The following is a 22,386-nucleotide window of genomic DNA, read 5'->3' as shown; positions in this document are numbered from 1 at the left end:
TCCTGAATATTTATGGAAGGACTGATGCTGAAGCTGAAGCTCCAGTACTTTGGCCACCCGATGTGAAGAATGGACTCATTAGAAAAGGCCCTGATCATGGGAAAGATTGAAGGCAGGAGAAGAGAACTACAGAGGATGAGATGATCGGATGGCATCACTGACTCAATGGACATGAGCTTCAACAAGCTTCAGGAGATGGTGATGGACAGGGAGGCCATGCTGCAGTCCATGGGGTCGCAAATACTGAACCACGGAACAACAACAACAAACGTTTGGTTTAGCAGACAAAATGTTTCCAGGCACGGACACTATTGGTGAATTACATCAGAATTCAACCCATTTCTCCTCAGCAAATGGACAATATTAAATTCATGGTTTATATGACCCTGCTATTCTTTTTTTACAAGTAGAAGGAAAATTAACATGTTTAATATGCATTCACACCCATATGCAATCAACCAGCTTCAATTGAACCCCCTCCCTGTCCCCTCTCTATCCCCACCTCTAAGCCAGACATAAAGAACTGCACAGCCCCCAGGCTGAATCCAGAACACATTTGTTGGGGAATTGTTTTTTGGAAAAAAAAAAAAAAAAAGATAAGTTGCTAACATTTAAAATAAAGAGATTGTACATAAATACCCAGACTTCTCACTTCTCTTGAAAACTTGGCCAGCTTTCCAGCATGGCAGCCTCTGGTTGGAGCTGAGGAGAGCTTGCCCCAGTGGTAGGGCCCATGATGCCCCGTGTCCAGGATGCCCACCCACCCTTCCATCATTTCTCTTGCCTCCTGGGCCACGAGTTTGTGAGAACTGCCCTAGACCGCTAGCCCCTGAGGATACGGACCGCCTGTGTCTTGTACGACTTTGGTTTTTCAGCATCCTAGCCAGACCTCAGCACACAGGGCTCTCCTTATACGTTTATTGGATGATATAGTATCTTGTGGATGCCTGCATCACATTTCTTCCAATACTGAAACCGTGCAGTTGTAATACTGCTCTAGTCTAGATCTTTGACACAGATTGGCATCAAAAGTGCGCCTGATCTGTGCCAAAGTCCCTCTACCTAGTCACTCAGATGTCACTGGGCTGCCCCTAAAGTCTTCACTTTGCCATTTGACCTTTTCTTCCTCCTAGCAATTTCCTCCCCAACTGAGCACAGCCATGCGCATCTCGTGAAGTGTCTAGAAAGACCACATGAGATCACGAATGTCTAGCATGGCCCCCGGCATTTACTTTTATCACATTATTAGCAGGGTTTTGTGTCCCAGCTGGCAAGAGTTTTGCCACTCTTAGTTTAGTTTAATCTTCCATCCAAGCCTCAAGGAAGAAATTACAGTAGTCTCTCTGTATTCTGAGAATTTTCCAAGTCGAATACACAGAGAGACTGAGAGAGGTAAAGATTTTACAGAAAGGTTCATGTTTCTTATCAGATCCACCATTAGCCTAAAGGGGAAAATTAGGGCAGGTCAGAGTATATATAACTAGGAGCTCCTGTTCACCACTGCAAGCTCAGAACTCGATATTCCCTGAGTACTTGAAACCAGGAAAGAAGCATGAAGTGGCTTGTGCTTCTCGGGTTGGTGGCCCTCTCAGAGTGCATAGTCAAGTAAGTACAGGAACTATTAGTGGCATCATCTCTCTTTTGGGGATTTCTCTTGTCATCCTCTTATTCTTCCACCCACCAGGGTAAGAAGAGAAAGTAGTCATTCTCTGGCAGTCTTACTGGCTCTCACTTATTGATGAGACCCTTGTCATGGGCACTGTGGGGCCCAGGCGTCTTGGGGCACACCTGCAGGGTTGCACAACTCTGCGGGTGCCAATCACCTCATGACCTTTGTAAAAATGGCACTTCTTGGAATTGTTCAGTGCACAACCTGTACAACTGTATGTGTGATCCTGTGAAACAGCATTTCTCTTGCATTTGCTTCTAGGTCTTCTCTCTGCTCTCTCTCCACCTCTGTGTGAATGTGTCAGTGTCTTCATCTGTGTATCTCTCTTTTTTTATCTCACCATCTCTTGATATCTCTGTGCATGCAGAAGTCTCTGTTTTGTTTTTTTCTATTTTGATTCTTCCTTACTTCTCTAGACTCTTAATTTCTCTAATTTATTCTCCATCCCCTGACATTTACTCTCATCCATCTTTTCTGTTAGCGCCCTGGATGAAGATGAGGAGGGCTACTTCTATGCTGTTTTATCTCTAACAAAGTTGTATGACCACAAACAAGTCACAAACTCCCTGCATTTCCTTTCTTCCCCTGTAAAAACAGGGTAATGATCCCCTTCTACGTCACTCCCTGAGATTCTTTGAAAAAGATAGGGTGGGATGGCAACAGCAATGGTAATGGCTGTCACTGCTGAGACTTCCTGTATATTAGAAACATTATATCCATCATCTCACTTAATACACAAAACATTGCATATGGGGGGTGGGGGTGGGGATTATTAAGATTCACCTTTTTACCAATGAGAAATTGAGACTCCAAATGGTCATACGGCTTACCCAAGATTACACGACAGAGCCTATAGTCAGACCTAGGTCTTTGCCATGGTCTCTGCACAGCATTCTAATAATAAAGATGGCACATAAAAAGGCTTAAAAACTACAAAGTGCCATTACAATGTCAAGTATGACAGTCATAACAGGGACAACTGACGGCTGCCCCTTCCTTGCTTCCTTTTCCCCATGCGCGGTGAAAGAATCCCTCTAACGAAGATGAAGACCATGCAAGAAGCCATCAGGGAAAAACAATTGCTGGAAGATTTCTTGGATGAACAACCTCACAGCCTGTCCCAGGATTCTGATCCTGACAAGAAATTCTCTTCTCACCAACTGAAGAATTTCCAGAATGTGAGCGTGTTGGGAGGATGGTGCTCCACAGCGCCCCCTGGTGGTCCGACCTAGCACTGGGGTTCATCTGGAGGTGTCAGGTGGGGGATTGGGGTGGGGCCTCTGCAAGAGGCGGAAACACGCGGGGAAAGGGACCCCGTTCCCAGAGGAGAAGTCACTCTCACCTTCAACTCTTGGTCTGTGGTGACTGGGTCCGGCATGATCAGCGGGGAGGTAAACATCCGTTTCTGTGTTAAAGATGTGGCAGTAATTTGAGAGAAATTGTTCTTTCTGAGCAAAGGGAGCCACTCAGTTACAGATGAAGGGTGAGCCATGACTGATCAAAAGGTAAAGCCAACTGCATCAAATGTGAAACCCAGGCAGAGAAAGTTCACCCTCCACATATCCAGGAATGACACCAGGGGCTGGTGCACTGGGACGACCCAGAGGGATGATACGGGGAGGAAGGAGGGAGGAGGGTTCAGGATGGGGAACATGTGCATACCTGTGACGGATTCATGTTGATATATGGCAAAGCAAATACAATATTGTAAAGTTAAAAAATTAAATTAAATTAAAAAAAATGTTACTGAGCCCCTAAGGCATGTGAGATCATAAAAAATTAACACTATAGTGATTTTCAAAAAAAAAAAAAAAGAGCTTTATCTTCTTCAACAATGCACAGGCTAGGCTGAGAGAGAGGCAAAGATTAAATACATGTCAAACGAAAGGGCCATCTGCGTGCTGTTGACAGGACATGGTCTGAGTTTAGAGGGAGTGGCCTGGGGTGACCTAGGAAGGCCACCTGGAGGAGGAGGCACTGAGACTGGGCCTTAAAGAAGAGACAGCAGAGCTTCTCAAATGAAGGGACTGGTCTGAGCAGAGGCTGTGGGGGGCGGGGGGCAGTTGGAAAGTGATTTCTGGAGACCTGGGATGCCCAGAGGGAGGCAGTACTCCAGGAATCGGGGGATATCCAGGCAGCCAGGTCTGCCCTAAACTCCTCTCCCCGGCCCCTGTAGGCTGTCTACTTTGGTACGATCACCATTGGAACACCTCCTCAAGAGTTCCAGGTCAACTTTGACACCGGCTCATCTGACTTGTGGGTGCCCTCTGTCGACTGCCAAAGTCCCTCCTGCTGTGAGTGCCCAGCCCCCCACCCATCCTGTCCTCCCCCTCCCCTCTTCTCTATCTTGGCACCTGACAGATACCCATCACTTGTGTTGGCAGCTAAACATAAGAGATTCAACCCTCAGAAGTCCACCACCTTCCAGCCTTTGAACCAGAAAATTGAACTCGTCTACGGCTCTGGGAGCATGAAAGGGGTTCTTGGCTCTGACACCATTCAGGTAACGTGGAAACCAGGGGCTGAGTCAGAGCTGGCCCTGGGAGCGATCACTGCTTACAAAACAGATGCAGGACCAGCTGGGAAGGTACCCACTGGAGTTTTCCCTTGTGGCCCCGTCAAACATGACCACTTCCCAAAGTCCCCTAGTGGCTGGTCACCTGCTGGGTAGGGCCTTTGCCTGGACACACAAGCTCCCACAGTGGCTAACCCAGGCAGTGGCTTGGGGGGTGGATTTGCAGCTCCTTTGCCTGTGAGCAGCCCAAGGTTCATTTCGCTGGGAGTAGGGAGGCGGGCTTTTATATTCTCAGAAACTCTACCAGGCACATTCACAGTAATAACTTGTTTAATCTGGTAGCGACCCACACAGCAGGTACTATGATCAGCTCGTGATACAGGTGAGGGACCTGAGGTGCAGAGAGCAAGGGCATGGCCAAGGTCACACATGTGGTAAGCGGTGGAGCTGGGCTGGCCAGTCAGGACTCAAGCAGGCATGGGAATTTGGGAAGAGGTTAAAACTGATCTGGGGTCCCTGGGGGCAGCCCAGGATTTCAGGTATCCAGGCAGGTAAAGCAGGAGTCATAGATGTGGGAGAGGCCTGATAAATGGATTCTCACTCTAGGGGGCCTTTGAGAGTCTAATGAAAACTATATCTTGCCTCCCCCTAAGTGCCTGAGTATGCTTTCCCTGTGTTTCTCTGTCTCTCTCTTTCTCACACATGCACAGGCACTCACACACAAGTGTTCACACCCTGAAAAGCCTGTTTGCCAGGCAGAGTTTTCCTAAGAACCCTGCCAGCGACATTGTATAATGGGCTTCTGTCTTTCTGGGCACATGCATAATTCACAGTACATTACAATGAATTCAGTCCCTTTCTGTCATTAGATCATAGTGATGCCAAAGGGAAGGCTACCCGGTTCTCTACTCGCTTTGTCCACAAGGGGGCACCATTCAGTCCTATCCTGTTGCCCCACCTGTACAGAAGGCATGAAGCCAATTTGACTCAGATGGCGTTTGCACGTGTGAGAAGTAGATGCTCTTAAAATACACAGCCCCACACCAATGGAAACCAAGTTCCTGCCCAGCTTGGTCTGACCATCTGATATTAACCCAGGGCATAGAGCCAGGTCTCACTTCTTCTCTGCAATGCTAATGATATTTCCTCCCCAGCCCAGTATCAGCCCCATTTCCCAAAACATTATATGGGAACACTCTCCTCTCACACAGATCGGGAACCTTGTCATCGTGAACCAGATTTTTGGCTTGAGCCAGAATCAGTCCAGTGGGGTCCTGGAACAAGTACCTTATGATGGCATCCTGGGCTTGGCCTACCCCAGCCTCGCCATCCAGGGGACCACCCCAGTCTTCGACAACCTGAAGAATCGAGAAGTCATTTCTGAGCCAGTCTTTGCCTTCTACTTGAGCTCGTAAGTCTGAAGTAGACCAGATCTCTCTTCGAATTAGCTATACAATGCTTGCCAGCTGCATGAAAAATTATAGACTACCTGATCCAGAATTTTCACAATAGATAGTCTAACACGGGAGAACTACAGCCTCAGGGTCACATCTGGCCCCATCACTGGTGTTTGTAAATACAATTTCATTGGAACATAACCGTGCTCTTGGGCTCAAGAGCAGTGGCTTGGTCTAAGGTAGTGGAGATAAGAGGGAGAGCAATGGAAGGTGTCAGGAAATGGATTGGAGGAAAAGGCAACAGGATGTGCTGACGAATTTGATATGGAAGGAAGGAGGAGATGGCAGGAATGTTCCTTCCTCGCTAACAATTTACTGGGAACACAGGACCAGCTACACAGTTTGCAGGAGCCAATGCAAAATGAAAACATAGGACCCTGTGTTCAAAATATACTAGGAATTTTAAGACAGGGAGAGAAGAGGTGGGGGACCTGCTGAATCTGGAGTCCCATGGATGGCACAGGGAACAGGCCAGTGAAACCAGCCCTGGGTGACCCTGAACCTATGCCATAACACCCTCAGGCCTCGACTTTCATGAAAACTGAAAGGCTAGACAAGAAGGAAGCCAGACCCCTCCAGCACGAAGTCCTCTGAGGGTATATCTGAGCACTCAGGTAGCTGGAGGGGACCGGGTCCTCTTCAGAAGGATGGGTGGTCGGATACAGTCCAGGTTGCCCAGCTTCAAACCTCTTCTCTCATTAGATGGTGACTGACCTTGGTCAGGTACTCAATCCCTCCGAGCCTCAGTTTTTGCATCTGTAAAATGGGGACCATAATAGTGCCTCTGATGGATGGAGAAGCACAGCCCTCAGACAGTGTCTGGCGTTTCTCTCCTCCAATGAGCCCCCCTCATCCTTCTCTCTTCAGCCGGCCAGAAAACATCAGCACGGTGATGTTTGGCGGGGTGGACCACACCTACCACAAGGGAAAACTCCAGTGGATCCCAGTGACCCAAGCCCGCTTCTGGCAGGTAGCCATGAGCAGGTAAGTCTCCCCCTCCGAGGATCACCCCAAGTGATGCTCCCACACATCCACAGGAACACAGGCAGACGCATACAAAGGCACGCACAGACACTCAGTCCCTCACAGACATATACTCCACCCACAAAGACACACATAAAAACACATACAGAGACACATATAAACACACACAGGCACACAGATACACACAAGCACACACACAGACACACAAGCACAGATACAAACATCACCTATAGTTCACAGGCGCCCCAGGGCTCCTGACCAGCCCTCTGACCAGGGTCCTGAAAGGGTCCAGAGAGGCCTGGGCTGGGGGAGGGCTGCACCCCTGTGCTGTGAGGTGGGGAGCCTGGTTAGAGGACCCTATAGTGTGGTGAAAAGAGGATCGGGGGAATTTCACCAACCTGAACAGGATTGTGTTAAGATGACCTACTGACCAGGGCCACCCAGGACCAAAGGGGTCCTCAGGATACAGAATTGTCAGCAGAAATAGAGAAAAAGTCCAGGACAAACCGGAAAATCTGGTCTCCTCAGGGAGAAGTTACCCAGCAGTGGAGAGAGGGTGGCTGAAATCTTGAGACCTGAGAGCAACTCATAAAAAGAGACACCCCACCTAAACAGTGTACTTACTGCCCAAACTGAGGACACAGTCGGGCAGGGGCTGTGACCAAATCAGGAAGCTGGGATTCAGGAGTGGCCTGAGAACAGGGGGCAATAATTAATGGGATTCTCTATGATATCCTCAGACAAAAGCTTTCCCGTCCTTCGGAGGTCCCCTGGATTGGCTCATGCTCCTCTGGCCTGGGCCTCAGTGTCTGAGCCGGGTGAGGGGGCGGTGATGGGACACACCCGCTCCCAGGGCAGCCTGTGTCTCCCCCACCCCCACTTTAAGCATCTGCTGCCCCGGGGAACCTCCCACCTCACTGTGTGGGTGGACCTACTATTGGTCACATGACAGATACAAGTCTCTGGGTGTTCCTCTTTCATTTTTTCATTCATTCATCCAACAGACACACATTATGCATCTGCTATGTGCTGGGTACTGAGGGAGGCACTAAGGATACAACTTGCCCATACACCTACTAAGGCAGATGCATGTGAAACGACTCACACACATAATGAATTACTACTTTGGTACAGAGAAGGCAATGGCACCCCACCCCAGTACTCTTGCCTGGAAAATCCTATGGACGGAGGAGCCTGGTGGGCTGCAGTCCATGGGGTCGCAAAGAGTAGGACACTTCTGAACGACTTCACTTTCACTTTTCACTTTTATGCACTGGAGAAGGAAATGGCAACCCACTCCAGTGTTCTTGCCTGGAGAATCCCAGGGACAGGGGAGCTGGTGGGCTGCCGTCTAAGGGGTCGCACAGAGTCGGACACGACTGAAGCGGCTTAGCAGCAGCAGCATGCTAGACACGAAGAAGTGTCTACAGAGAGTAACCAAGACGGGAGCCCGATCTAGTCTGGGGGGAAGGCTTCCCTGAAAAGTGACAGTTAAACTAGAACCTGGAAGATGAACAGAAATTCGCTAGACAGAGGGGATGGCCTAAGAAGGGTGACCAGCCCGTGCCCAGGCCCTGAGACATGAAAGAACCTGGTACATTCAAGAACTGAAAGGAAGTCAAAAGGGTGATGTGACCAGAACAAAGGACAACAGAGTCCGGGCGAGAGCTGAAGGGCTGTTCAGGGACAGTCAGGGAGGGGGCAGTCGTGGGCGAGACTTCGGAGTGACCTGGTGCCTGCTTTGTCCCACTTTCTCTCAGCATGACCATGAACGGGAATGTGGTCGGTTGTTCCCAAGGATGTCAGGCCGTTGTGGATACTGGGACCTCGTTGCTGGTTGGGCCAACTCACCTGGTCACTGACATCCTGAAGCTCATGAACCCTAATCCAATCCTGAATGACGAGGTGAAGGGTCATGCCACAGCCTCCCTCCTGGGCTCCCTCCACACCTAGGATCACCTGGGCCCACCTATCTTCCTCTCTGTCTTACAGCAAATGCTTTCATGTGATGCCGTCAATAGCCTGCCTACGCTCCTCCTCACCATCAACGGCATCGTCTACCCTGTGCCCCCTGACTACTACATCCAGAGGGTGAGGGGGCAACGCTGGGGGCTGGCTGTCAAACTGGGACAGAACCCTTGGGCTGCTGCTAGGAGGAGGGCGCCCTCTGCAGGCCAGGTCACACCATTGCAGATGCTACTGAGCCCCTGTGGCTGGGCCAGTGCCTCCCACAAAACCAACCATGTGAGAGTAGAGGGCAGTCTGGGACATTCATCCTCCTGAAATAAACGTGGAGACACCATCCCTTGCTGGCATCATGCCTGGCACAAGGAGAGGGGAACACTAAGGGCCTCTGCCTCACAAAGCCTCAGTTCAACCAGTGCCCTCAGATGCATGAATACGGAAAGTCAATTCTAGTAATCCCTGAAATAAGCCAAGTGACAAGGGAGGGTTTGGCTGGAAACAGTCCCCATCTCCTGTCCCAGTATAGTGATTAACAGTCTCTCTTCCCTTCTCAAAAGTGTGCGGGTTGGGATGATAAATTACATGGTCACCCTAGTCCTTGGCTGCAGCTTCCCCTTGCACTCACAGTGCCCCCTCTGTGAGTTGGGGTACCAAACCACTCTGTGGGGAAGGTTGGATGCTAAGGTGAATAAAGGGAGCACAGTGACTGCACAGCCCCAGCACACGGTTAAGACTTAATGTCAGCTCCCTATGGGAGTTCAGGGCAAGCTGATGGGCTCAAAGAAGGCTTTGAGGAAGAGAGGGAATTGCAGTAATTCTAAACCCCCAGCCTCATAGAGGCATGAGGAGGTCTGCTTGGTCAAGCAGAATCTACACTGGATTATGTGCAAATGGAACCCTCAGGGGCTGTGCAAAGGGGAGCTGGGGACAGATTAGGGGTGATGAGAGCTGCAGACCGGAGGAGCACCAGGGTAAGTCACCCAAGCCAGCCTGGAGTATCCAGGGAGGGTGAATGTGGGTCAGGAAGGCTTCCTAGAGGGTCTGTGTGTGTGCTATGTCGCTTCAATTGTGTCCAACTCTGCCACCCTATAGATCATAGCCCGGCAGGCTCCTCTGTCCATGGGGATTCTCTAGACAAGAATACTGGAATGGGTTGCCATGGTCTCCCCCAGGAGATCTTCTCGACCCAGAAATCGAACCAATGTCTCTTAAGTCTCCGGCATTGCAAGCTGATTCTTTACCACTGAGCCACCAGGGAAGCCCTAGAAGGTTTTAGCAGGGTATAAATAACCAGTTGTGGGCACTGCTATATTTAAAATGGATAACCAAAAACAACTTACTGTGTAGCACAGGGAACTCTGCTTGGTATTATGTGGCAGCCTGGTTGGGAGGGGAGTTTGGAGGAGAATGGATATATGTATGTGTATGGCTGAGTCCCTTTGCAGTCCATCTGAAACTATCACAATAATGTTAATTCAGTTCAGTTCAGTCGCTCAGTCGTGTCCGACTCTTTGCGACCCCATGAATCGCGGCATGCCAGGCCTCCCTGTCCATCACCAACTCCCAGAGTTCACTCAGACTCACGTCCATTGAGTCGGTGATGCCATCCAGCCATCTCATTCTCTGTCATCCCCTTCTCCTCCTGCCCTCAATCCCTCCCAGCATCAGAGTCTTTTCCAATGAGTCAACTCTTCACATGAGGTGGCCAAAGTACTGGAGTTTCAGCTTCAGCATCATTCCCTCCAAAGAAATCCCAGGGCTGATCTCCTTCAGAATGGACTGGTTGGATCTCCTTGCAGTCCAAGGGACTCTCAAGAGTCTTCTCCAACACCACAGTACTCCAATTCAAAATTTTAAAATTTTTAGAAAAAGAATAGGTTGTGGGGAATGGGGAGAAGAACAGCCATTCTCTGCAGAGAAAACAGTGATTGGGGTCATAATGAAGGAAACTTAGAGTGTGAGGGGAACTACAGGCCATTCTTGTACCTTTTAAATAAAATTTATTGAAGTATTGAGCTTCCCTGGTGGCTCAGATAGTAAGGAGCCTGTTTGCAGTGCAGGAGACCCAGGTTTGATCCCTGGGTTGGGACGATCCCCTGGAGAAGGGAATGGCTCCCCACTCCAGTATTCTTGCCTGGAGAATCACAAGGACAGAGGAGCCTGGAGGGCTACAGTCTGTGGGGTCGCAGAGTCATACACAGCTGAGCAACTAACACACATGCATTGAAATACAGCTGATTTACAATGTTGTGTTAATTTCGTTATACATCAAAGTCACTCAGCTTTATATATATACAAGTATATCCATACTCTTCTTCATATTTTTTTCTGTTACAGTTTATCACAGGTTACTGAACAGTTTCTTGTGCCATACAGTAGGACTTTGTTGTTTAACTGTGGGCTTCCCTCGTAGTTCAATCAATAGAGTCTACCTGCAATGCAGGAGACCTGGGTTTGATTTCTGGGTCGGGAAGATCCCCCAGAGAAGGAAATGGCAACCCACTCCAATATTCTTGCCTGGAGAATCCCATGGACAGAGGAGCCTGGCAGGCTACAGTCTATGGGGTCACAAGAGTTGGACACAATTGAGCAACTAAGCACACATATATTAGTTAGCATCCGATAATCCAAACTCCCAATCCTCCCCTCCCCAGGCCCCTGTCGGGACAACCATTTGTTTCGGCCCTTCTTGTTCCTGTACCCCCACTTCTGCAGTTGCTCAGAGAAACACTTGATTCTTCCCAAAGGAAAATGGAAAAGCTGTCTGCTCTGGATATTGAGGGGGGTGACAGGTAAGGGCTCAGGCTGACTGGTGTGTATTTCTGTCTCCCCCAGTTTTCTGAGAGGATCTGCTTTATCAGCTTTCAAGGGGGCACAGAGATCTTGAAAAATTTGGGAACCTCGGAGACCTGGATCCTGGGTGATGTCTTCCTGAGGCTGTATTTTTCAGTTTATGACCGAGGAAATAACAGGATTGGCCTGGCTCCTGCAGCATAAATTCAGGCTGCTACAGGAATCAATCAGGGCCAGACAAACACACACTCACTCACATGCAGGGCCATCCCACCCAGGGATGCTGGTGAACTATGCCTGATGCTCTGCAAAGCCGTATTCTCAGTAAAGAATAAAAGATTCATCTCAATGGTGCTGATACGAATGGGTGCCTCTCTTTGGGTCTGGGATATGCATCATAACGCAGCAGGATATAGAATCAAGCCTCAACCACAAGTCAGAGGAGCCCAACTCCAACTGGCTTCAAGAAAAGGGGAGACTTATTGGAAGGACATTGAGGGTCTGGGATGCAGGAACCAGAGATCTAAAGATCTCAGAGACTGGACCCAAGGCATCAGAAGTCATCAGCTCACTCTTTCTCCCCCTGGCTGTTTCTCTTCTCTCATCATTGATTCTCTTACCTGACAGCTTTCTTCCTTCAGGCCTCTACATCTAGTGAGGGAGTCTGAAGCTGCCTGCCCCAGGGTTTTATCTGTCTAAGACGACTAACCAGTAAGGAAAGAAGCTCAGAAGACACCAGGGTTCCAGGGAGGGCTCTGAATAGGCCACATCAGAGCATGTGTCCAGCACCGGACCAACCATCCTGGCAGGGGCATGGGGTCCTATGCTTGGCTCAGTTGATCATGTGGCCCTGCCCCCACAGCAAACATGATTGACAGATTTCTACAGAAGAATGTGGTTGAAACTGGGGAAAGGCAGCCCAAAGAAGTGACAGGGGGATGTTCTAGACCATCTCACAGATGCAGAAAACAGCAGAGGTGTAGGTGGGAGACCACAGGAGTAAAGAGCTTCCTCTTCAGGGAGATGGGAAATGGCTGGCATGGGACAAGGGGACGGGCACTGCCTTCTGGCTTGTCCCCCCAACCCTGAAACACACCCGTAAACCCTGCAGTTACCATCTGTGTGCAGATCGGCCATATGTCCACGGGTACTTGTGCCTGGCTCCTTTGAGGTGATGCGGGATTATGACTGGCTTGAGGGGAATGAAAGCAGACTGGCTACCAAAGCTGATAAATGGGGAAGAGGTGAGTGTAAAACTGGTGGTTCTTTTTTTTAACAGTAAATGTCATGAAGTGAGCTAAATGAAGACTCAAGTGAACAGTCACTCCAACTCATTTTCCAGGTGGTCTTCATGGAACCATAAGCAACAATTCTGTCAATGAGAAACCACCAACAAAAGTTAGAATAATAACTCAGGTTAATTACAGACGCTAAATCTTACTGACCCCCAGGGAGTCCCTGCAAGGCATAACCCCCATTGTACAGATGAAAAGAAGTCTTCTCCAATCTTCTGGCTCCAGCACTGGTGACAGGCACATAGCAGGCCCTCAGGTAATGCATGTTGAGTAAATGAATGGGTGAATTAGTAGATACTTCTCAGGGACACATTGCGTCATCCATGTCAGAACACATGCATGGTCTCAGCACGGCTACTGCATAGTATCAACTGGAGAAGGTCAGGCTTTGCTCCCCTAGATCAGCCTAAGACCAGGGCTGGAGCTGGAGTCTGTTAATGAGCCTCCTGATCTTAAGGTTCTGTATTTGCAGCCTGCACCACCAACTTGAGGATGAATTCTGATCTTCAAAGCAGCTATCTTCCCCCAACCTCCACTTTTATCCTTTACAAATTGTAGACCATAGATTATTAGACTTTGGTGAAAGAAAAGGTCAAAAAAAAAAAACCACAAACAACAAGAAAAAGATAGGTCATGAACACTTCTACTAAGAGTGTAAATTTGTTCAATCTTTTTGGAGACGATTTGTCCTAAATATACCTGTGGCCTTTTGTCCAAGAAATTTTGCTTCTAACATTTATGTAAAGCCATTGGGCTTCCCCTGTGGCTCAGCTGATAAAGAATCCGCCTTCTATGTGGGAGACATGAGTTTGATCCCTGGGCTGGGAAGATCCCCTGGAGAAGAGAAAAACCACTCCAGTACTCTGGCCTGGAGAATTCCGTGGACTGTATAGTCCAAGGGATTGCAAGAGTCGGACACGACTGAGCGACTTTCACTTCTATGATCAGAAGCACCCACAAACATAAAGGAGCAAGAAAGAATTCCTCTGAGTCTCTTACAAAAGGGAAACACTGGGATATTCCAAGGTCCATTCAACATAGAGTGTCCACAGCATAGACAGGCCATCATGCAACCAACTGCCTGAAAATAGTATTCAATGTTAAGAGAAATTCTTCCAGTAGGACACTGAGAGAAAAGAACAGAATAAAAACAGCATGATCCCAGGCTTGCAGAGCACGTGGAAGACAGTGCAGCATCCTCGCCAGGCATGTATATCCTGCGGCTTTTCTGCCTGGGCTCAAATCCCACCTCTGAGACCTACTAGTTGTGACCTTAATAAATTCATCCCTGGAAATCAGTTTCCTATTCTGTATATTTGGGGGTAGGGATTGTTCCTTCTTCACTAATCATCAGGAAACCCAAGTCAAATGACCATGAGGTACTATCTCACATCTATGAGGATGGTCATTATCAAAACTCAAAAGGTAGCACAATGAGGATGTGGAACCCTGTACACCAACGGTGGGCATGTGAAATGGTGCAACTGCTGCAAAACAGAATTGAGGTTTTTCCAAAAGGAAATTTTTTGTAAATCAGTATTTGATCCAGCAATGCCACGCTTGGGTATTTATTCCAAAAAAAAAAAATTATAATCATGATCTCAAAGGACATTTGTCCTCCCGTGTACACTGCAGTGCTTCCCACAATAGCCGAGATGCAGAAACAGCCTGGATCCATCAACAGTTGGATGAATAAAGAAAACGTGGTAGAGACAAACAATAGATATTATTCAGCCTTTTTAAAAGGAGGAAATCCTGCCATTTTCAACAAGTTAAATGAACCTGGAGGATGTTATGGGAAGTGAGAGAAGCCAGTCACAGAAGGATGAACACAGTATGATTCCACCCATATAAGTTTTCTAAAATAGTCAAATTCATAGCAGCAGAGAGTCAAGTGGTGGTTGTCAGGGGTTAAGGAGAGGAGGAAATGAGGAGCTGCTATTCAAATGGTATGAAGTTTCAGCTACACAACATAAGTAAGTTGAGATAGAGATATACATAAGTATACATAAGTATACATAAGTAGAGATCTGATATACAGCCTAATGCCTATCATTACCAATACTGTATTGTGCACTTACCTTTCTGTTAAGGCAAAGGATCTCATGTTAAATGTTTGTTATTGTTGCTAAGTCATTAAGTCGTGTCCAATTCTGTGACCCCATGAACTGCAGCACGCCAGACTTCCCTGTCCTTCACTATCTCCCGGAGTTTACTCAAACTCATGTCCTTTGATTCAGTGATGCCATCCAATCATTTCATTCTCTGTCGCTCCCTTCTTCTCCTATTGCTACAATAAATAAAGAAACAAATACCTTTTAAAAAATGAAAAGTCTTATGTATACATACAGCTGATTCGTGTTGTTGTACAGCAGAAACTAACATAACATAATGTTATGTTACTAACATAACATTATGTTATGTTACTAACATAACATTATGTTATGTTACTAACATAACATTATGTTATGTTACTAACATAACATAATTGTTAGTAAAGCAATGATACTCCAGTTAAAAAAATTAAAAATGAATAGTCCTTTCTAACTGAAGGGAAGGGAGCAGAGGCTGACTGCTAAATTGTACATTGCTTCTTTCTGGACTGCTGAAATGTTCTAAATTTAAGCCATGATGATGGCTACATAACTCCATGAATATATGAAAAATCACTAAGCTGTACACTGTGAATGATAGAATTTATGACATTTGAAATACATCTCAATCAGATAGTTATATACATACATATATATACTCACATATATATATAAACAGGAAAGAATAATCCTCAAACTTGTAGAGCTATAGTGAGGATGAAGTTAATTAATCTACGGAAAGCCTTTAGGACAGCGCCTGAAACACAGTAGAATGAGCTGTTACTATATTTCACTGTTAACACTAGACAAAGACCGAACGTGTATAACAATGATTTATATCAAGGTGGTAGCAATTCGGAAAATGTTTCCCCTTATGCTTTTCTTAGTTCTTTCAGGAATGGCATTTATGATCAGAAGAAAGTTAAGCATTATTCTATAAAATACAGAGCCTTCCGACAAAGAGGGGACCGTTTCTTTGCTGGAGTTGGCTGCTGGAGCCTATTGCTGCTGCTGCTACTGCTGCTGCTAAGTCGCTTCAGTCGTGTCCGACTCTGTGCGACCCCACAGACGGCAGCCCACCAGGCTCCCCCGTCCCTGGGATTCTCCAGGCAAGAACACTGGAGTGGGTTGCCATTTCCTTCTCCAGTGCATGAAAGTGAAAAGTGAAAGTGAAGTCGTTCAGTCGATATTGAGTCCCATAGAAAAAGCCATCCTGCAACAGATGGTGAAGGACTGACATCTAGTGGCCATGGTGGATATTGCAAGCACGTTTCACCCGCTCTGACCTCTCTGCTGGGAAACCTGCCGGTTGATTTCATCTACTTGGAAGAGCTATTTAGCAATATGAAGTCATTCCCATCAGCTCTCCCACTTTTAGACCTGATAATCACACTTTGACAAATGGATTCCAAGTATATATATTTATCTATAAATGATTTATTAACTATAAATATTGTCCCAAGGATTTGATATATACTAGTAAAAAGTTCATGGCACCCACTCCAGTTCTCTTCCCTGTAAAATCCCATGGACAGAGGACCCTGGTGAGCCACAGTCCATGGGGTCGCTAAGAGTCGTACACGACTGAGTGACTTCGCTTTCACTTTTCACTTTTCAATTTTATGCACTGGAGAAGGAAATGGCAACCCACTCCAGTGTTCTTGCCTGGAGAATCCCAGGGACGGGGGAGCCTGGTGGGCTGCCGTCTGTGGGGTCGCACAGAGTCGGACACAACTGAAGCGACTTAGCAGCAGCAGTAAAATGTTAGAAACCACCTTAGATTCTAACATCAAGGAAATTATCACCAGGAAGGAATCAGCTCCTAGCTCTCTCGGTGGTGAGTGTGGACTATGCCCAAATAAAGAAATGTACAGCCTGAATCTCAGGTCACAGACACACTCACTCTCCCTTCTTCACCTCCTTCAAATCAATAGAGAAATGACCCCTCCTCTATTTAAAATGCTAACCCTCCCTGCCCTCTCCCTTGCTTTCACTTTCGTCCAGCATCACCACTTCACACACTATATCATTTCTCTAGCTTTAATTATCTGTCTCCTTCCCTGGAGACACAAGGGCAGTGATTTGGGTTTGTCTTGATCCTTGATGAATCTCCAGTGCTTCCACTAGAACCTAGGGCATCGTAGATGTTCAGTAAATATTTTGGTTATGAGTATTAGTGAAATTAAGGCTAAGAGAACACCGTGTCATAGGTTCATACTGAGTACAACCCTGTGAAATTGAGAGGTACGAATGCTGCTGCTTCCCTGGTGGCTCAAACAGTAAAGAATCTGCGTGCAATGCCGGAGACTCGGATTCTGTCCCTGGGTTGGGAAGATCCCCTGGAGAAGGGAATGGCTACCCATTTCAGTATTCTTGCCTGGAGAATCCCATGGACAGAGGAGGCTGGTGGGCTACAGTCCATGTGGTCACAAGAGTCAGACATGACTGAGCACCAAGCACATACATGAACATAGCCAACTGTACTAGTCTGTTTGGGCCAATAGCAGATGCCACAGACTGTGTGCCTTATACAACAGGCATTTACTTTCTCACGATTCTGGAGGCTGGAAGCCTGAGATTAGGGTATCTGCAAGGTTGCTTCCTCGATGTATAGATGGCCGTCCTCTCTGTGTTTTCAAGGGATGTTTCCTCTGAGCATGTCTGTATCCTAATCTCCTCTTCTTATGACACGTCAGATTAGATTAGGGCCCACACTGGTGACCTCATTTAATCTTAATCATCTCTACTTCCAAATACAGTCATTTGGAAGTACTGGGGGTAGGACTTCAATATACGGATTGTTAGTGGGGAGGAGGAGGAGAGAGACACACAATTCAGCCCATAACACCATAAACACAAAAACAACCTTGAGACATGTCAAAAGAATACAGGAGTCAGCATAAAGAACTCCAGTGGGCCAGACATGGGACAATTTCAGCATGAAAATTATGATAATAATGGATTATCACTGACTGAGTGAAGTCAGAACCTATGAGTTCACACTGATCAATAAACACAAATATAAACAAACAAGATGAAAGGAAATCTCTTCCTTACCGAAGAACAACATCTATTTCTTCAGTATTTATTTATTTATGGCTGCACTGGGTCTTTGTTGCTGCTCAAGAGCTTTTCTCTGATTGTGGCAAGCGGGTTACTTTTCCTTGCGGTGCACAGGCTTCTAATTGTGGCCGCTTCTCTTATCTTGGCGCACAGGCTCTGGGAGCCCAGGCTTCAGTAGTTGTGGCTCACGGGCTCCAAAGCATGGGCTCAGTAGTTACAGTGCAATGGCCTAGTTACTTTGCAGCATGTGAAATCTTCCCGGACCAGGGATCGAACCCGTGTCCCCTGCATTGGCAAGCGGATTCTTATCCACTGTACCACCAGGAAGTCCAATAATTTGTAAAATGTAAAAGAAACAACAGGGTTAGAAAATTACAACTCTATAACCATCATTTCAGTCACTGATTCAGGCAGAAATCCTCAATGGTTGCTTAAACTTTGGGTGGAGAGTGGATGGACCACAGGTTACTTATACAGTTGCAAAGTATCTCCCTGCCAAATATGTCCATGATCACAACCCAGTAACTACAGTGGAGAAGCTTGGTGGGAGACACCACCTTCACTAAATAATCAAGGTTAATGTCACCAATAAAGGGACGAATCAACAATTATGTACCTCCCGATATGACGCCCTGAGAAGGACACAGCATTGTTTCTATAACATTCCTGCTAAAAACAAGTAACCTGGGACGTCCCTGATGGTCCAGGGGTCAAGACTCCACTCTCCAATGCAGGGGACACAGGTTCCATCCCTGGCCAGGGAACTGAGATCCCACACGCCATGCAGCGTGGACAAAAAAAGTAGAAACATAATCTGAATTGAACCGTAAGAAAACATCAAACAAACCCAAACTGAACGATGTTCTGCAAAAGTGGCCTGCACTTTCCGAAACTGTTATCATCAGCAACAAAAAAGGCAGGCTTAAGAGCCATTCAGACTGAAGGGGAGTGAAGTGACCAGACAACACAAGACAATATATGACCCTGGGTGAAATCCTGCGGAAGAAAAACCACTAAAAGGGACAGTTTTAGGACAACTGATGAAAACTGAATACGTGCCATGGATTAGCCAATAGGGCTTCCCAGGTGTCTCAGTGGTGAAGAATCCGCCTGCCAATGCAGAAGACAGAGGTTCAAGCCCTGGGTCGGGAAGATCCCCTGGCTATAGTCTAGGGGTTTGCAAAGAGTCAGACATGACTGAGAGACTGAGCATGCGTGGACTGTATAGCACTGAAATTATATTCAATATCCTGTGATAAACCATTATGAAAAAAGAAAATATATATATGCATAAATAAATCACTTTACTTTACTGTAATTACAGCAGAAATTAATGCAATTAGTTGCATTGTAAACCAACTACAGGAAATCAGTCCTGAATATTCATTGGAAGTACTGATGCTGAAACTAAAGCTCCAATCCTTTGGCCACCTGATGCGAAGAACTGACTCACTGGAAAAGACCCTGATGCTGGGAAAGGTTGAAGGCAGGAGGAGAAGGGGATGACAGAGGATGAGATGGTTGGATGGCATCATTGACTCAGTGGACATGAGTCTGAGCAAGCTCCAGGAGTTGGTGATGGACAGGGAAGCCTGGCGTGCTGCAGTCCATGAGGTCACAGAGTCGTACACGACTGAGCGACTGAACTGAAACCAACTATTCTTCAATAAAAAATAAGAAAAGAATTATCTTTTTTAGGAAAAGGAAGTTATGAGTGATTTCATCTCTCACACTGTTGTTCCAGAACTTCCCTGGTGGTCGAAAAAGACTTGGACGTGACTTGGTGACTAACGGCAACAACGTTGTTTCAGAACTTCAGCCACAAACCAGATCACGTTTCTCTCCGTCCCACGACAGAAGTGAGAAGAGAACCGCTCTCCATTTTTCTGCTGCCAACTGTGGACCTATTTCACTCTATCAGTCACCCAACAGATTGGATGTTAATGCCCATTTCTATAAATGAGGGCAGGAAGGCTCACAGAAAGGTCACTCAAGGTCACTAACATGGAGGCAGGGGCAGAAGCAGGGTCTGACGTGTGTTCATAGGCTCCGTCTCTGCGTACTGTGTTCTCCAGGCTCTGGGCCAGGCGGAGCCGGGCGCTGCAGTGAAAGCCGGGGAAGACCCTGCTCCCGTCCTAGGCTCACAGTCCACTGCTGGTGGTCAGGCCCCATGAGCTTGATGCCGGGGGACGAGAGAGTCACAGGACAACAGAGGGGATGGTGCTAAAACCTAAGGGAGATGGGAGCTCCCAGGGGCCCTTTTTTTCCTCCATCTCCAGATTCTTTCTCGGGGATCTGCCCTGCTCAGAGCCCAGGAGACTGCCCACAGGCCCCTAGGGTGGGTCTAGAAGCCCTAGCGGAGATCGGAAGGTGGGGAGGGGGCCGACACTCCCTGTGCTCCTGGCCGCTGCATCCCTCTGCCTTCAGAGCCCCAGGTTTTGGTTGCTGCCCCCTCCCTGCCCCCCACCACCACCACTGGCTCCTGTGCCCTTCCACATCCCTCTTTGGGGTCACCCTGCCCGCCCCTCTGTACACAGCCCCTCCCTGAGTCTCTTTGGTGAAACCTCTGGGTGGTCACTTGTTTTCTGCAAGAACTCTGACCCCTACGCCCGTTGAGGAGAGAGAAGCACATTCAAAAGGAACAGCATGTGCCAAGGCCCAGAGGCAGAGAAGGCTGGCCTGCTGAGAGAACTCAGACAGCCCGGGCTGACCTGCCGGAAGATTGGAAGGCAAGCTGTTTCAGCCCAAGTCCCAGCTCTCAGCCTTGGACTGGAAACTGTACACCTCTTTCCCTCCATCCACTGCTGCCCATATGACCCATCTCTAGGGGTCTGCCTGCAGCCTTCCCTGGACCATCCATGGCGTCTGCAGCCTGGGGCAGAGAGGCCAGAGGAGACAGGCCTAGGGCTCCACTCCCCATAACACAGGCCCGCCTCCTGCTGAGAATGATAACGTGAGCGGCTGGTGCTGCCTGTACACCAGCAGCGTGATTTCAGAGCCTCCAGCTGGCCTTAGAACCCTACTCTCCCTAACCCAGCCATCCAAAGCTCATTCCACAGGGTCAGCTCGGGTGTCTACTGCTCAAGCCTTAGTCCAACGGGTGCCAAGTGCAGATCCCTATGAAAATGTAATTTCCCCCGGGGGGTTTTAACTTCCAATCCGAATATTATTAAGACAGCTTGAATGCCTCCTCATCCATGGCAACCTCCTAGAGGCACTCTGGAAGTGGGCTCCTTTTTCTAAATGACCCGTGGCATCTCTTTTCAGTATCCTGCTCTAGTTAACTAGCACTGTCATTTTCTGTCTTAGGCACGTGTGTGTAAGTTGCTCAGTTGTGTACGACTCTTTGCGACCCCATAGACTGTAGTCCACCAGGCTCCTCTGTCCATGGTTATTTTCCAGGCAAGAATACTGGAGTGGGTTGCTATTTCCTTCTCCAGGGGATCTTCCTGATCCAGGGATAAAACCCGGGTCTCCTGCACTGCAGGCGGATTCTTTACCATCTGAGCCACCAGGGAAGCCCTTTCTGTCTTATAGGGATTTTAAATTGGGTCGTATCCCTCCCATTCGGATGTGAACCTGTTAAGAGCAAAATTCACAGCCAATTCATCTCTGTTGAGCTTACTACCTGGCATGTAGAATGAATGAATGAAGAGATGAATAAGGCAAAGGAAGTGATGGGTGCTCGGGAACACAGCCACGGTGGGTGGTGCGAGGCAGACAGCAGGGCATGAGAAGATGGTAAAGCCTTCCACTTAGATTGCAGCCTCATTCCTCACCTCCGCCAAGGCACGAAGTTGCCTGAAGCTGCTGCTGCCGCAGGCTCTTTGGGCCAGGAGGGCTGGGTGTCCTGGCTGCCTTAAGAATGGCTTTGTCCATCTGGAGCAGGAGGGTAATAAATACCCTCCAGTCACACCCCAGCTCCCTCCACTGTAACCAAACGTGATAAAGATATCAGTCAGAAGCCAGGACCCAAGTCATCGAAACAAAGAACAGGGCCTACATCGAATAAGATTGGATCAGAAAAGGCATAGAGGGTTGGGTTCAGAGCTGTGCTCACCAGGGAGTGATGTGGAGTTAGAGATAAGGAGAACAAAGGAGATGGGGGCCGCTGGGGTGGGACCCATTATCAGCAGAAGCACCCTTGACCTCTGTCCTCAAGTGGGGCTCACGCAGGCCACCATCTCCAGTAGGTTTGCTCTGCAGCCCAGGGAAGGACCAGCTCAGAGGAGGCACCATGAGGAGGAGAGGGGGGCTGCAAGGGCAGTGGGGGCCTTCTGAGAGCCCCTTTGTCCCTGCTGTGGGACTTCAAGCCAATTCCTTGTTATGCTCCAGTTCTCAGGAATTTTCCATACCCTGGTTAATATCTCCATCCCCCGCCAGCCCCCTCCCAGGTTCCAAACATTTCCTTTTCTGCTTCCAGTTAACTCTTGCTTGGCCCAGTTTCGAATTTCTGCCTCCCGCAAGCCCTTCTCTTACATTTTACCCAAAAGCAAGTATCAGAACGCTTTCCGAAAGCTGGCCAGACTGGTCGCAGGAGGCTAGGGTTGAG

The 22,386-nt window shown here is 47.9% G+C and overlaps 1 protein-coding gene across 1 annotated transcript; it reads left to right on the top strand.

Moving 5' to 3' along the window:
- The first annotated feature begins 1,516 nt into the window (after window positions 1-1,516).
- LOC102281026 (pregnancy-associated glycoprotein 2) lies at window positions 1,517-11,587 on the top strand. Its single transcript, XM_005909453.2, has 9 exons — window positions 1,517-1,605; window positions 2,697-2,847; window positions 3,846-3,963; window positions 4,054-4,172; window positions 5,396-5,595; window positions 6,509-6,625; window positions 8,386-8,530; window positions 8,618-8,716; window positions 11,426-11,587. The coding sequence occupies exons 1-9, from the start codon at window positions 1,553-1,555 to the stop codon at window positions 11,585-11,587; spliced, it is 1,164 nt and encodes a 387-aa protein (XP_005909515.2). The 5' UTR covers window positions 1,517-1,552.
- Window positions 11,588-22,386: the final 10,799 nt, after the last annotated feature.

This window comes from Bos mutus, chromosome 22, assembly GCF_027580195.1.
Source record: "Bos mutus isolate GX-2022 chromosome 22, NWIPB_WYAK_1.1, whole genome shotgun sequence".
Lineage (NCBI taxonomy): Eukaryota > Metazoa > Chordata > Mammalia > Artiodactyla > Bovidae > Bos > Bos mutus.
Note: the sequence above shows the minus strand (reverse complement) of the source record. Positions and strands in the feature narration are given on the sequence as shown.

Bases quoted from the DNA above. Each gene is read 5' to 3' on its own strand.
- LOC102281026 (XM_005909453.2), top strand. From the start codon at position 1,553: ATGAAGTGGCTTGTGCTTCTCGGGTTGGTGGCCCTCTCAGAGTGCATA. The intron at 6,626-8,385 runs GTAAGTCTCCCC...ACTTTCTCTCAG, and splicing joins TGGCAGGTAGCCATGAGCAG to CATGACCATGAACGGGAATG. The intron at 8,531-8,617 runs GTGAAGGGTCAT...TCTGTCTTACAG, and splicing joins ATCCAATCCTGAATGACGAG to CAAATGCTTTCATGTGATGC.